At 55.8% G+C, this 15,113-nt stretch overlaps 1 protein-coding gene across 3 annotated transcripts in view; it reads left to right on the top strand.

The window, feature by feature from the left end:
* The window catches only part of COL27A1 (collagen type XXVII alpha 1 chain), a 128,156-nt gene extending 113,585 nt beyond the window's left edge, over window positions 1-14,571 (top strand). For 2 of the 3 annotated variants that reach the window (XM_062207706.1, XM_062207704.1), the window contains 12 exons: window positions 6,038-6,091; window positions 6,552-6,614; window positions 6,864-6,917; window positions 7,062-7,097; window positions 7,190-7,207; window positions 7,466-7,501; window positions 7,778-7,804; window positions 8,632-8,697; window positions 9,466-9,634; window positions 10,428-10,537; window positions 11,838-12,056; window positions 13,869-14,571. In XM_062207706.1, the coding sequence (XP_062063690.1) occupies window positions 6,038-6,091; window positions 6,552-6,614; window positions 6,864-6,917; window positions 7,062-7,097; window positions 7,190-7,207; window positions 7,466-7,501; window positions 7,778-7,804; window positions 8,632-8,697; window positions 9,466-9,634; window positions 10,428-10,537; window positions 11,838-12,056; window positions 13,869-14,015 (999 nt within the window). In that variant the 3' untranslated portion in view covers window positions 14,016-14,571. The remainder of the gene's footprint in view (window positions 1-6,037; window positions 6,092-6,551; window positions 6,615-6,863; window positions 6,918-7,061; window positions 7,098-7,189; window positions 7,208-7,465; window positions 7,502-7,777; window positions 7,805-8,631; window positions 8,698-9,465; window positions 9,635-10,427; window positions 10,538-11,837; window positions 12,057-13,868) is intronic. The other variant, XM_062207705.1, reaches the window with a different exon arrangement.
* Window positions 14,572-15,113: the final 542 nt, after the last annotated feature.

The following is a 15,113-nucleotide window of genomic DNA, read 5'->3' as shown; positions in this document are numbered from 1 at the left end:
CTCAGTGTACACACATGCTGGCATGCACAGCCCACACACTGTCATGCACACGCCAGCATGTACACACACACACGTGCGCATGTGCACCCTCGGGTACCCATGTGTGCATACAGTGCACCACCCACCTGCACCCTCAGTGTACACACATGCTGGCATGCACAGCCCACACACTGTCATGCACACGCCAGCATGTACACACACACACGTGCGCATGTGCACCCTCGGGTACCCATGTGTGCATACAGTGCACCACCCACCTGCACCCTCAGCGTACACACATGCTGGCATGCACAGCCCACACACACGCATATTCACACGCACAGATCCACATGAATGCACACATTTCCTTCATGCACATACCAATGTGCACACATGTACATTTGCATGCAATGCTCACATGTGCACACGCTTACAGGGGTGCACACGTGTTCCTTCAGGGATAGCCAGACCAGAAGCCCTGGCCTGCTTTGTGACAAGGGCAGCGCACCACACGCTGGCACTGGAGACCATCCTGGCCCACTGGACGCGGTGCGGGGAGGGAGGGAGGAGGGCCTTCACAGTGAGGAGAGGGACAGACAACCGGAACCCGGGCTCCGCGAGCTCCTGGCACAGTGCCCCCCTGTCCCTGGAAAGGGGAGAAAGTGAGCCAAGAACAGATGGCCGAAGTAGAGACCAAGCAGCGCCTGCTCTCGCCACCCCATCTGAAAACAGATTTTAACTTAATTAAGCACGACCAGGCTGAACACCTGCTCCAAGACGCCATACCCTTTGTCAGTGTTTCTGCAGTTTGGCCTGCGGATTCAACACAATGACAACCAAAATCTCTTCGAGCTCTTCTTGGGGAAAATGACAGGCTGATTCTAATAACTAAGTTCGTATGGAAATAGGAACTGGAATGACAGGAACACCTTTGGAAAAGGAGAGCCAACTCGGAGGACGGCGGTGCTGCTTTTCCGGACTCACTACCAATTGGTGATTTTCATATCCTCATAGGCGGGAGAGCAGACTAGAGGTCCCAGAAACGCACTGGCCATTCGGACAGCCAGTCCGGAGCAAACAGTTGCTAAGGCAATTCAGTGAAGACAGAATCGCGTTTTTCCAACAAGTGGTGCAGGACCAGTGGATCCCTCACTCCATGTACAAAGCTCAGCCTGGATTTTAGATGTGAGACCCAAAACGATGACACTTGTAGAATAAAGCACCGAGGACGATCTTTGAGACCTTGGATTAGACAAAGATTTTTTTTTATATGATACCAAAAGCATGGGCCATAAAAGAAAAGCTGATAAATTAGGCTCCATCAGTATGTAAAACTGTCGCTATTTGAAGGAGAGTGGCAAGAGGATGGAAAGACAAGCGACATCCTGGGATATATTTACAAGTCATCTGTGATAAAGCATTTCTATTCAGAACATATAAAGAGTCATCAAAACTCAGTGTTTAGAAGATGATCAGCTCAGGAAAAAAATTACGTCGGAGATTCAGAGGGATCCTGTGAAGAAGATATGGCCAGGGAGCTCACGAATTGAAAATTAATGTCCTTGGCTACTGGGCAGATGCCCGTTAAAACCACGCCTCTGAGGACGGTGAGCAATTTTCAGAGACTCACCATACAAAGTGTTGGCAAGGAAGTGGAGCGTCTGGAGCTCCCACACTGATACCAGGCATGGAGAATGGCCCACCACCCTTGACATAGCTGGGTAGCTTCTTTAAAAGCCAAACATACACTTACCATATAGTCCAGCCATTGAGCAGGTTACCAAAGACGAACAAGCACTTCGCATGGAGAGTACACTTGAAGCTTTATGTGTGATAGCCCCACATGTGCACATCAGAGGCTGAGCACATAAACAAACCGTGGTCTGTCCACACGCTGGGGCCCTGTTCAGTAGTATAAGATTCAACTACAGATGCCCCTCAATCTACCATGGCTTGCCTCCCAAGACACCTATTGTGTGTTGAAAATACATTTCCAACCCCCGACCTGCTGGCTGTCGGAGCTCAGCGCTGTCTGGGAGGATTGCCTGCCCGCGTGATGGTGCACCCCAGCCACCTCACATCTGCAGGAGGATGTCAGGCAGGCGCTGCGAGGCCAGGAAGAGACCCCAGTCAAAGGCGAGTTTCCACCAGATGCACCATCATAAAGTGAGAAGCCTTAAGTCGAACCACCCTCAGCCGGGGGCTGTCTGTATTGACCTGTGCAACAACACGGATGAGCCTCAGAATCATTGGTTGGAGTGAGAGAAGTCATGAACAACAGCACCTGCTGTGGGATTCCGTGTATAGAAGAGACAAAATGCAAAGTGTGCTGCAGTGAGGGAGGCGGTGGCTCCTGGAGATGGGGGGGGGGCAGGCAGGAGGAGGGGGCACTTGGGGGCTGGGCAATGAGTATGTGAATGTGCACACGTGTGAGAATTCGTCAGATTTCACAGCTTATGCAGCTGTTATTCATCTCTGGTTTTACTAAGGTACAGCTTTGAAAACGTACTTGCTCCCTGCATCCAGTGATGGAGTAGGGGAGACAAGGCACACAGGTGAACAGGGAGGACGGGTCACAAGCCCACCTCGAAGCCACTGCCAGCCCAATGCCCAAGCCAAAGGCATCACAAGATACAAAACTCGCAGACTCGCAGACTCGCATCCCCAGCGAACACAGACGTGGGAATCCGTAGTAGCGTACTAACGCAGCGAACCCAGCGACGTGTGTAGAGGCTGTCCACAGGACAGAGAGTCTCCCCGAGAGTGCAAGGCTGGTTCATCCTATGAAATCGGTGCAGCACCCCACATGAATAGAATACGGCACAAGCATCATTTGGCCATCTTGGCAGATGCCAAGAGCCATTTGGCAAAATCCAGCATCCTTTCCTGAGCCAAACAAAGCGGCAGTCGAAGGGACTTGCTCAACTTGCTCGTCTGTGCAGAATCCACACCTGTCTCATAGGTGACGGTGAACGATGGAAGCCTTGCCCCTAAGATCAGGAACAAGCCAGTCTGCATTTTTACCACTTCTAAGGGACAAGTGACATGGCATGATCTATGGAAAACTTAGAAAATCATTATAAAACTATTGGAACTAATAGGATTGTAGGATGCAAGACTAATATACAAAATTATTGCTTTTCTATACTCATACAATATATAACAATCCGTTGTGTGTCTGTATATTAGCAACAGAAGTGAAATTTAAGAAAATAATTTTAATAGCATCAAAAAGAATAAAATAGGAAGAAATTTAACAAATAAGAGTAAGACAGGCATGGTGAAAACTTCAAAACGTGCTCGGGTGAAAACTTCGAAGCTTGTCGAAAGAAGCTAAAGAAAACCTGAAGACAAACCCTGTCCATGCGTAAGAAGACTTCGTATCATGAAGATGGTACTACTCCCACACCCTGGTCTGCATATTCAATGTGATCCCTATCAAAATGACTTTCCTGGCAAAAACCGACAAGTCGATCCTGGAAGTCATATGGAAATTCAAGGATAGTCTCCATGAAGATCGAAGCTGGCAGACTCACATTTCCCATTGTTACCATGCTTTATGAAACTAGAGTGATCAATAAAATGCCCCCTGGCATGGGATAGACAAAGATCAATGGAGTAGCATTCAGGATGCAGAAATAAACCCCTCCGTGTTAACTGCCTTTCAACCGGGGTGCTGAGACAATTGAATGGGAAAAGAACAGCGTGTGTGTTTGTGTTCAATAAATAATGCTAAGATGACGACGGCGCTGTGGTGTAGCAGGTTAAGCCGCTGCCTGCGATGCCAGCATCCCATATAGGTGCCAGCTTGTGTCCCAGCAGCTCCACTTCCGATCCAGCTCTCTGATAATGTGCCTGGGAAAGCCGCAGAAAATGGTCCAAGTACTTGGGCCCTGTCACCCATGTGGAAGACTTGGATGAAGCTTCTGGCTCCTGGTTCCTGGCTTCAGCCTGGCCCAGCCCTGGCTGTTGCAGCCATTTGGAGAGTGAACAAGTGCATGGAAGATCTGAATCTCCCTTTTCTGTAACTCTGCCTTTCAAATAAGTAAATAAAGTAATAAAATAATAATGCTAAGACAATTACATAGCCACATACCAAAGGATAAAGTTGGACCCCTGCCTTATACCACAAACAAAATTCAGCTAAAAGTGATGGGCTGGGAAAGCAGTGGAAGATGGCTCAAGTTCTTGGGCCCCTGCACCCACGTGGGAGACCTGGAAGAAGCTCCTGGCTCCTGGCTTCAGATAGGCACAGCTCTGGCCTTTGTGGCCAATGAGAGAGTAAACCAGCAGATGGAAGAGCTCTCTCTCTCTTTCTCTCTGCCTCTCCTTCTCTCTCTGTGTAACTCTGAGTTTCAAGTAAATAAATAAATCTTAAAAATAAAAAAGAAACATAAGTTTAGCTTCAATGGACAACATCAAGAAAATGAAGAGACTCAAAGGATGGGAGAAAGTGCAAATTGTGTGTCTGATCAGGAATTGTGTAGCTGGGATGTATAAAGTACACTTATAATTCAAGAATAAATGGACAACCCAACTTTAACATGAGCTAAGTATTTGAATAGGCATTTCTCCAAAGAAAATCTGCAAATGGCCAAAAAGCACGTATAAGGCAAATCAGAACCACAATAAGACACCATTTCATTCCTCCCACGATGGCTACAATAAAAACACAGCTGAAAATGTTTGACAAAGTTGTGGGGAAAATGGATCACTTGACTCCCAGCTGCACACCCAGGAGAACTGAACCCAGGCGTCCACACAAAACCTGCCCGCCGGTGTTCATACCAGCATTGTCCGTGCCAAAATGCAAACCGCTGGAGTGTGCGCCAGCTCACACATGGTGGATAACCTGCTGTGTCTGCCTGGTAGGAGACCAGCAGTGAAGCCGACGTGCTGACGCAGCCTACAGCATGGATGAACCTTGCAAGTGCTATGCAACTGAAAGAAGCCAGGCACCAAAGGCTTCTTGCATGGTTCCCTTATGTCCAGAATCAGCAAATTCATAGAGCCAGAGAATAATTTAGTGGTTGCCAGCAGCTGGAGGGAAAGTGGGGAGGGGTGTGGCGAATGCTCATGGTGTGAGGTGTCTTTGGGGATGGTTGAAAATGTTCTGAAATTGCCCAGTGTGTAGTTAAGACACCATAAGAAGATGGATCTCGTGCAGTGGAGTAACTCCATGAGATTCTTGTATTGAACAGATACAGCAGGTGGAATTCAGAATGTATGGGGCCCTCCCACAGGCTGACCCCTCAGTCTCCCCTCCCTCCCCAGGGCCAGCTCTTTACCTGCATGATCTCACCATCTCCTCCAGCTTACTTACGAACCTGTTTTACAGACAGAGAAACTGAGGCACGGTGGGGGGAGTGGTTTGTCCCAGGTGTCACCACATAGGGTCAGGAGGTTCCAGCCCGTGGCTTTCTCACTTGTGAGCTTGAACGTCAAGCCCGGGGAGTGTGTTCATGATGACAGCTGCAGCGTCCCTGGAGGCCCAGGCCCTCCCTCCTCGGCCCAGGCCTGGCAGGCTGGCTGGCCCCCTCTGGAGATGGAGCCTGGGCCGGGAGCAGAAGCACACAGGCCCTTGCACTGAGTCTCACACGCTCTACAACTTGGTGTCGTGTGACTTGGAGCCGATTCCCACCCTGCAGCTTCCTCCACCGTGGTCAGGGGCCAGGTTGTCTGCCGGGGGTCATGAGCATGCATGCATAGCAATGCACGGGACACACAGCTGGCCCCCAGCCAACGGGGTTACCTTCGGGCACTTGCTTCCTTATGGAGCTTTTGGGAGGAGTCTGCAGGGGCTTCGCCCTCCTCCCTGAATCCGAGGGGCCTGAGCTGCTGTGTGCTGCGTGCCCCCCACCTAGTGGAGTCCTCTGAGCTGACCAAGGGCACGGATGCCTGCCCTGTCCCAGCCCGGGCTGCCAGGTCTGTGAGCTGCGCGCATTCGTCTGCTGGCTCCGCGGTGGAGTTGCGGGTGTCCCTGGCGTGGCTCCTGCATGGCCGGCCAGGCACCCCGCCCTGCTGCCCCTCACCCTACCTCTTCCTGTCCTCCACACAGGGCGACACTGGCGAGATGGGCTTCCCGGGAATGGCTGGCCTCTTCGGGCCCAAGGTACAACCCCTCTCCTCACTGTTCCTGGCGTGGGCCCCGTGTCCTGTTCAGCCACCTGCTCCTTCGTCCATGTGGTCATTCAGCAGATACCTATGGAGCGCTGACAGCACTGGCTGAAACACAGCTGGACTCAAGCAGGGGCCCCTCCCCACTATGCCCACTCGTGCTGCCACAGACCTGGGCTCCAAGCCCAGCTCTGCTGTTTTCCTGCTCTGTGCCTCCGGCAAGCCACGTGGCCCCTCGCAGCCTGGGTTGACTCCTCCATGAGATGGGGCTGAGCGCAGCAGAGGGTCGTGGCGAGAACCAAGAGCAGAGGCGTACACCACGCAACTCCCCATTGGCACCTGCTCCACAGTGGCTGTTTCGTCCCGGGAGGCGGGTCCGGCCCTCTGGGGTGAGGCAGCAGCAAGGCCCTCGCCCAGTGGCTACCGTGGAGAGACAACTGTTCTGTGTCCCACAGGGCCCCCCTGGAGACATCGGCTTCAAAGGCATCCAGGGCCCGCGGGGGCCTCCTGGCTTGATGGTGAGCCCGCTCCCTCTGGCCCCAGGAGGATGGTGGCCCCGGGCCTCAGCTGCGTGCACACCTGTCCTCATCCCCCTCACTCTGCCCGGAGTCCCGCCCACTCCACACCTCACTATGCTCTTCCTCCCAGCCACGCCGCCTTCCTCCCCCCCTCCCCCCATGCTCCCCTCGCCCCACTCCTGTAGCTCACCTGGGCACACCTAGCCCTGGCAACATGGAAGGACATGCCAGCTTTCCCCTCTCCTTTAGGGCAAGGAAGGCATCGTCGGGCCCCTCGGGATCCTGGGACCTTCAGGACTCCCGGTATGTGCGGGGGCCAGGGCGCCAAGACTGCTCCCCTCCCTTCCTGGATCCACACTGTCTCTGTGACTCTGTGCCTCGGTTTCCCCATGAGGGGAGCGGAGCTGCCCTCTGACCCCTGTCTCCCTGGGCTGTGGTTTGTTGCAGGGTCCGAAAGGGGACAAAGGCAGCCGGGGAGACTTGGTGAGTGGACGGGCTGGGAGCCATGCCGCGGGGGTGGGGCCGTGGCTCAGCCCTGCTCCCTAACTCTCCCTCCTGCTTCTGTCTCCCTCCAGGGATTGCAAGGTCCGAGGGTGAGTGGGCTGGGCGTGAGGGCTGGGGGCAGGGCAGTGGGGCACGGGCACCCTGGGGTCCTCTCCCTGTGACTACTGATGTCCTTGGGCTCCTTTTGCTCTGGACCTCACCCAGTCTATCTATACCTGTGTGTGCCAGGGGCACCGTTCTCCCTGGGGCTCAGGTCTGCTGAAGGGGCCTGGAGTGGGGGGGTGGGGGGGTGGGGGGTGGGAGGCCCTCGCCCACCTGGAAGGCTCACTGTTCTTCTCTTCCCCCAGGGTCCTCCCGGCCCGAGAGGACGACCTGGCCCACCGGTAGGTGACCAAGTGCCCAGTGTACCTTGGGCTCCTGGGAGCAGGTGGTGGGCTTCCTTTGAGTGCGACTCAAGGCTTTGCTGGCAGACCAAGCCTTGGCCCCGACCTCACAGGACCTGCTCGGCTCTTATAGCTCAAAACACTTCCAGGAGTGTGCAGAACAGCCCGGGAAAGGGGTGGCCAGGCTTCCAGGAGAGCAGGGGTCAGCTTGTCCCTGATAGCCCCAGGACCCTGGCACCCAGTCCCCAGATACTGACCCACGGTCTTCTTTTCCAGGGTCCTCCAGGGGGTCCTATCCAGTTTGTAAGTTGGAGAACATTCCCTTTGCCTACCACGGGTGAGGCCTGGGGCGGGTAAGAGGGCAGGAGAGGCCGCTGACTCCTCTCTGGCCACAGTGGCCAGAACTCTAAACAGGGCCAGGGGTGTCATGTCATGTCCCTTGGTAGCGCATACAAGAGGTCCTCAAAAAGCTCGTGAAAAGTGCATTTTATGAAAAAGCCACCCAAAAGTCTTGCACCCAAATGAACTGATCCTTTCGTTCCATTTTCCGGGAGCTCTTTGGGGTCCCCTGACACATTGGATCATGACAGTGCAAGGTCGGGGAGAAACAGGGTTGGTGGGGGTGGGTACACAGAGCAAAGGGGCCTCCCTAGCCTGGGGGTGTGAGCATCATCCGGAGCAGCTGCCTTCGAAGTGGGTGACGGGGTCTCAGCGAGCACCGTGGACACGGCACCATGGTGGCAGGATGTTAGCAGAGTGTGTCTGCTGGCCTCTAGCCATGTCCCTTGCCCCAGCTGGGTCGTCCCTGGTGGAGAGCCATTGGTCTAGGAGGAGGATGCGGCCTGAGACCATAGCGCTCAGAGTGGACCCTGTCGCCATGCTGAGGAATGACACCTGAATCCTGAGGGCGGTGGGGAGCTATGGAAGTGCCTATAGGAAGGGAGTGGCCAGAGTGGCTTTGGTTCTGTCTGCAAAGGGAGAGAAGAGTCCCACGGAGGGCCTGTGTGCTGGCCAGCATCTCCCCAGGGGAGGTTCAGGTGGAGAGCTCAGGCCTGGACCCCAAGGCTCCCATGTGGGAGGTCCGGGGGGTCTGGAGGCCAGGATACGCACCCTGTCTTACCCTTGCACAGCAGCAAGATGACCTTGGGGCAGCTTTCCAGACGTGGATGGACACCGGTGGAGCGCTCAGAGCGGAGGTACCTCCAGGAGCTCCGCCCGCACGGGCTCGCTTCTCGGGGAAGCACAAGTCATGGCCTGCATGTGGTCACTGCTCACCACGTGGCCTGCTCCAAGCTTTTCCCAGCCCTGGCCTTGAAGGCCTTGCACAACCATGGTCAGGGTTGTTACTGAGGCTCCAAAGGAGCAGCTGCGGAGCTCCAAGGCCACATGGCTGCTGCAGTCAGAGCAAGGCCACTAGCAGGCCCTGGGGCGCCCTTGACCCAGCAAAGGCCCTCAGGGTCTTGGCGCCCTTGCTGAGCTGTGTCAGGGGCGGGGGACGCTCCCCAGAGGCCACACCGGCTTCCCATACTTTGCCTGGGGTTCCTTCAGGAGCAAGAAACTCGTGGGCAGCCCCGCAGTCTCTCCTGAGACTCCCCGAGCCTGTGGCCGGCTCCCTTCAACACTCCGGGCTGGGAAGGGCCTCCAGTGTCCCCCAGTCCAGCCCCCATCAGGAGCTCCCTTCGCAGCCTTGCCTCCTTCTCATGACGGGGAACTTACTACCTGTAACATACCAACCTCCTACAAGCATTTCTGTTGGTTCCCCACGCCGGGTGCTGGGGCCGGTGGATGCCCAATCACAGCCTTGTCTTTCTCGGGGCGCACAATGCAGGGAGGGGGAAGAGAGGGACGAGCCCTTGGTGAACTGTCCATGGAAAGAGACGGGGGTGTGGAGCAAGGCCTGGGGGCTGGGCGGTGGGTCCTGGGGCTGGACGGGGACATAAGGCCCGCTTGGTCTGCCGTGACAGAGTTACAGCCCCTCGGACCGCCTGGTGCTGGACCAGGGAGGGCAGATCTTCAAAACCTTACACTACCTCAGCAACCTCATCCAGAGCATTAAGACGCCGCTGGGCACCAAGGAGAACCCCGCCCGGGTCTGCCGGGACCTCATGGACTGTGAGCAGAAGATGGTGGACGGTACGAGGGCCGGGGGGGAGGGAATGTTCTAGAAGGAACTGGCATAGTGGGGAGACGGAGTGTCTGTTTCTTGTCCCTTCTCAGCTGAGATTCTGTCCTCTGGGCTAAGTCATTTAGCAGTCACTGAGCCTCACGTGCCAGGCCTGGTCTTCCTGGGGTGTGAGGACAGCGTGGGGAACAAGGAGGAGCGGTCCCACAGACGTAGCCCCTGGGGATGACCACCCCAGGGCAGGGAGACAGAGCTTTGGCAGCACAAGGCCCCAGGCCCACCACAGCCTCTCAGGCACGCGGCCTCCTCCCAGGCTATCATGTGCCAGCTGACCAGGCGCCATGGACAGACAAGCGTGGAGACGGGCAGTGCTGGTCCTGGTGTGGGCCACGCCTCTAGCTGGCTGTGAGCCTCCTCTGCTGGGCCCTGCCACCATGCTGGCCTTTGGCTCCCTGGGAAGCCCAGTGGGAGGCCAGATGTAAGCCCCTGTGCCTGGCTCGTGGGGCGCCAGCTTGGGAGGAGCCCTCGGTCTTAGAAAAAACCCGTTCACAAGATGATCCCTAGCTCCTTTGGGAAGTGACTCAGCTCCTGCCACCCGCCGCCATCTCCTGTGACAAATGCACACATCCCAATAGCATCGTAGCACCCAGGCGTGTGACCTGCTCCACGCTCTGCCTGCTGGGAGCTTCTCCCACAAGGCTGCCCTTTCTTCCCACCTCACCCAGCTTCATACCCATCTGGGGCTCAGCTGGTCAGGGGCTCCTCCCCACGGTCATCCACCACCCCCTCCCACACGGCCTGCAGGTACCTACTGGGTGGACCCAAACCTCGGCTGCTCGTCCGACACCATCGAAGTCTCCTGCAACTTCACGCACGGTGGACAGACGTGTCTGAAGCCCATCACGGCCTCCAAGGTACCCCGCTGCCCCCACCCAGCCCAAGGCTGAGCCTTGGGGTCCCCGGTTCTGTCCTGACCCCTGCCTGGCTTACTGCATGGCCTTATCGTGTGCAGAGGGGGTGAGTGGCTCCCCTCTTGTGGTTTCCAAGTCTGATCCTGATGCATCTTCAAGTCGCCTCTCCGGCCTCATGTCTGGAGCAGAGCAGTTGGCCAGGCTGGCGTGGCTTTAGAGAACCAGGCCTCACCTGCATGCAGCCAGCCAGGGTGGGACTTGTCTGGAATCTGCCACACAGAGTTGCAGGTGCAAATGTGTCGGTGCTGCTCAAGGCCTGCTTGCCACGTGCCTCTGTCTGCGCTGTGCATTGTAGCAGGGTAATTCAACAACAGAATGAGAGGGGCAGCAGCAGAAGGGTGTGACTGCCCCCTGCCCAGGTACCCCTCCCTCGCTGGAGGGTGGGTGTGTAGCTCCATTAAGCCTCCACTGTGTGGGAGCCAGTCCTACCATGATAAGCTTGTCTGGCCACTAGGGAGGTGGAGACTCAGAACCCCAGGTGTCCCACCCCCAGGGTGCCCCTGGAGGTGCCTTGTGCTGACCATGTCAGCCCTGGAGATGGCGAATTCCAGGCCAGGCTGGCACCAGCTGGCCAGCACGTCTTTGTTGGGCCCCTGACCTGTGCCAGCCAGGGGAGGTCAGACTCGCTGCTGCCCCTGTAGCCAGAGCTCACGGTCCAGCAGGGACACAGTGGCCTCTGCAGGCCCCGTTCCCCAGGGCTCACAGTTTGGGTGAGGTGGAGCTGGCGGTTGGGTTGGCAAATGTAACTGGGTTGCCAACCCCACCATGCACTGATCTTTGCTGCCCTCGTGCTGACCCTGGCCTGTCGTTCGTGCGTTCTACAGGGATCTTGGGACTGCAGAAAGTGCCTCTCGTCTCCTCTGAGCTTCCAGACCTCTCAACCTTGGGCACAGTTTGCTCTCTCGCTCTCAGTCTCTCCCTGGGCCTCTGGATCCCGGCTCAGCCCCCAGAGACCTCCGTAGCGTGGGGCAGGGAAACAGAGGACACCAGGCCCCTCGGAGCCCTGGCTGTGCAGTCGAGCAGAGCTGTGCTTGCTGCGCACCCAGGGGCCATGGCACCTGCTCATGGAGCGCTCACTTCCTTGTCTTTCAAGAGGGCACAGCTGTGGGAGCGTTGCTGGGCAGAGCTTACCAGGAAAGGGCGTAGCCATGGCTGCCCCACCAAGTGGGGAACTCTGAGGGCTGCAGGCAGCCACAGGGTCCCCACCGTGCTGTCCCCACCCCCTCCTGTGTCTGCCCCACAGGTGGAGTTTGCTGTCAGCCGGGTCCAGATGAATTTTCTGCACCTGCTCAGCTCCGAGGTGACGCAGCATATCACCATCCACTGCCTGAACTTGACCGTGTGGCAGGAGGGCACCGGGCAGACCCCGGCCAAGCAGGCCGTGCGCTTCCGGGCCTGGAACGGGCAGATCTTTGAGGCTGGGGGTCCATTCAGGCCAGAGGTGTCTGTGGACGGCTGCAAGGTAACCTGTCAGGACAAGGGGACAAGCCTGTGTCAGGCAGCTCAATCTAACCACTCATACTTGAATCCGCTCATAGTGCTGCACTTCACCTTCCTGTAACAATTTTCACTTCATTTTAGGGATTTATTTGTTTGAAAGGCAGAGATACAAAGAGGGAAGTTGAGACAGAGAGAGGTCTTCCATCTGCTGGTTCACTCCCCAAATAGCCAAAATACCCGGGGCTGGGCCAGGCCAAAGCCAGGAGCCTGGATCTCTATCCTGCTCTCTCATTCAGGTGATAGGAGTCCAAGCACTTGGGCCATTATCTGCTGCTTCCCAGGTGCATTAGCGGGGAGCTGGATCTGTAGTGGAGCAGCCGGGACTCGAACCGGCGCTCAGTGACAGTGTCACAGGTGGCAGCTTAACCTGCTTCACCACATGCTGACCTCTTATTGTAATAGTTTTACAACACTGTCTGTCTTTACTTTCCTCTCTGGGAACTTTCTGAGGAGAGATTGGAGCCAGTAGACACCATACTTAAAACAATGGATTTCCTCTCTTCTCTCTGCACCATCCTGGCCAGGCTATTTGTTCTCTTAATATTTTATGTCATTTTTTAAATGCCTCGCACAGGGTGGGTTGTCAGGGGAGGGAGAGACAGAAAATTGTCAAAAAAAAGTTGGGCGGGGGGGTGGGGCAGCATTGTGACACAGTGGATCAGTGGATTAGGCTGCCACCTGCAAAGCCATCATCCCATATATGTAAGTACTGGTTTGAGTCCCAGCCACTCCACTTCTGATCCAGCTCCCTGCTGATGCACCTGGGAAAGCAGCAGAGGATGGCCCAAGTGCTTGGGTCCGTGCCACCCACGTTGGAGACCTGGATGGAGTTTCTGGCTCCTGGCTTCAGCCTGGCTCAGCCCAGGCCAGAACAGCCATTTGGGGAGTGAACCAGCAGATGAAGCTCGCTCGCTCACTCTCTCTCTCTCTCTCTCTCTCTCTCTGCCTCTCTTCTCTATGTAACTCTGCCTTTCAAATAAATAAGCAATCTTTAAAAGGCAACAACCGGCTGGCGCCATGGCTCAACAGGCTAATCCTCCGCCTAGCGGCGCCGGCACACCGGGTTCTAGTCCCAGTCAGGGCGCCGGATTCTGTCCCGGTTGCCCGTCTTCCAGGCCAGCTCTCTGCTGTGGCCCAGGAGTGCAGTGGAGGATGGCCCAAGTGCTTGGTCCCTGCACCCCATGGGAGACCAGGAGAAGCACCTGGCTCCTGCCATCGGCTCAGCGCAGTGCGCTGGCCGCAGCACACTGGCTGCAGCGGCCATTGGAGGGTGAACCAACGGCAAAGGAAGACCTTTCTCTCTGTCTCTCTCACTGTCCACTCTGACTGTCAAAAATTTAAAAAAAAAAAAAAGGCAACAACCAACTACCAAATGAAACACTGGTCATATACAGTGTTAGGGCAGGTGTGAAGAAGCCAACACTCTCATGTGAGGGTGTGGGAAAGAAATATTGGGAGCTACATAGATGTATACATGTGGTACATGTAGGATAAATTTATAGCCAAATCAGGATTTAAATGAGTGTATGTGTATTTTAAATAAAATATGTATCTGATACACAGCCCAAACCTTAGAAAGACCCTGTCCTTTAAACCGGCAGTTCTGCTTGTAGAAGCTCTTCTGGGTGGTGACTGAGAGCGTGCACAGAGGTTCGGTTGCCATGATTCCAAGACGGCACCGCTTAGCCGGAAACAGGATGGGACAGTGCCGGCACAGGTGCCGGGGTGAGCCGTGAGACCACGGTGGACATGCGCGCTGTCGCTTCTGCCCTAGGTCCAGGACGGCCGCTGGCATCAGACGCTCTTCACCTTCCGGACCCAGGACCCCCAGCAGCTGCCCATCGTGGGCGTGGACAACCTCCCGCCCTCCTCATCAGGGAAGCAGTACCGCCTCGAAGTGGGACCCGCGTGCTTCCTCTGACCTCTGACCTCCAGCTCCTCTAGGCCTCCTAGGGGAGGGGAGGAGGGGACAGGAGGAGGGTCAGAGGCAGGGTGGCTTGCAGGAGAGGCAGCCCCCTGCCCAAGCATCCTGGGGCAGGCCCCAGCTATGTTCTGCCCAGCAGGAGTGGGTAGGGGGTAGTGGGGAACGGGGTGTTCCTTGGAAACAGCCCAGCACAGCTTAGCCCCAAAGACCAACCAAAGAGCCAGCCAGAGCCAGCTGGGCCTGCAACCCGCCTGAACCCCGCGTGGCCCATCTCCCAGCTCTGCGGCCAGCCCCTTCCCACCCCAGATTCCTGCCCAAAGAGCCCCACGTTGAAGCCAACTTGAGGGAAGGGGGCATCTCGTCAGCTGGTCCCATGCCAGGGAGCTTTCGATGTGCAATATTACAAAGAAGACATGAAAAAAAGGAGAAAAGGAAAGAAAGACGTCTATATATATTATTTAAACTAAAACAGAAGGTGCGGTACTACGTTCCTCACCTGGGGAGGGTGAGAGGCGGAGGAGGAGCAGCCAGGGTGGGAGGGGCGGGGCCTGGGGCTGGGGGTGCCTGTGTCTGCTACCTCCCACTGTGAACTCTGGTGCTCGCCATTATCTCTCATAGTGTATGTGATTTTTTTTTTTTAAGAAAAAAACCTTATTTAAGATTCTGAAGGTGCTACCGTCTTTGCTCCAGACTTGGAAGACACGATCCGATGTGGGGCTTTGTCCACATCTTGCTCTGTCCTCCAGGTGACAATGTGTCGGGAATTTTTGATTTTCCTAGCGTCACCCTCCATGCTTGTCAGATAATCTCTTAAGGAGGAAAAAAGAAAAGAAAAAAAAGGAAAAAAAAAAAAAAAGACCTGCCAGAAACCAGAAGTAGAGAGATTGACTTTTTTAACTTATGGACTTGGGAATGTCTGATCTTTTACAATGCATTTTTCGTGGCCTGCCGTGGTCCTGGGGGAGGGGGCGTGGCCTGGTAGAGCACACCTTACAGAAGTCTTGGGGTAAGGCTTGACCTTGAAGAACACAAGAGTGCCGAGTTGGGTCCAGGCCAGCCTCGAGCCCTCTGAAGCTGCCTAACGTCTCGTCCCCA

The sequence above is a fragment of the Lepus europaeus genome, chromosome 12 (assembly GCF_033115175.1).
Source record: "Lepus europaeus isolate LE1 chromosome 12, mLepTim1.pri, whole genome shotgun sequence".
In the NCBI taxonomy this organism is placed as follows: Eukaryota; Metazoa; Chordata; class Mammalia; order Lagomorpha; family Leporidae; genus Lepus; species Lepus europaeus.
Note: the sequence above shows the minus strand (reverse complement) of the source record. Positions and strands in the feature narration are given on the sequence as shown.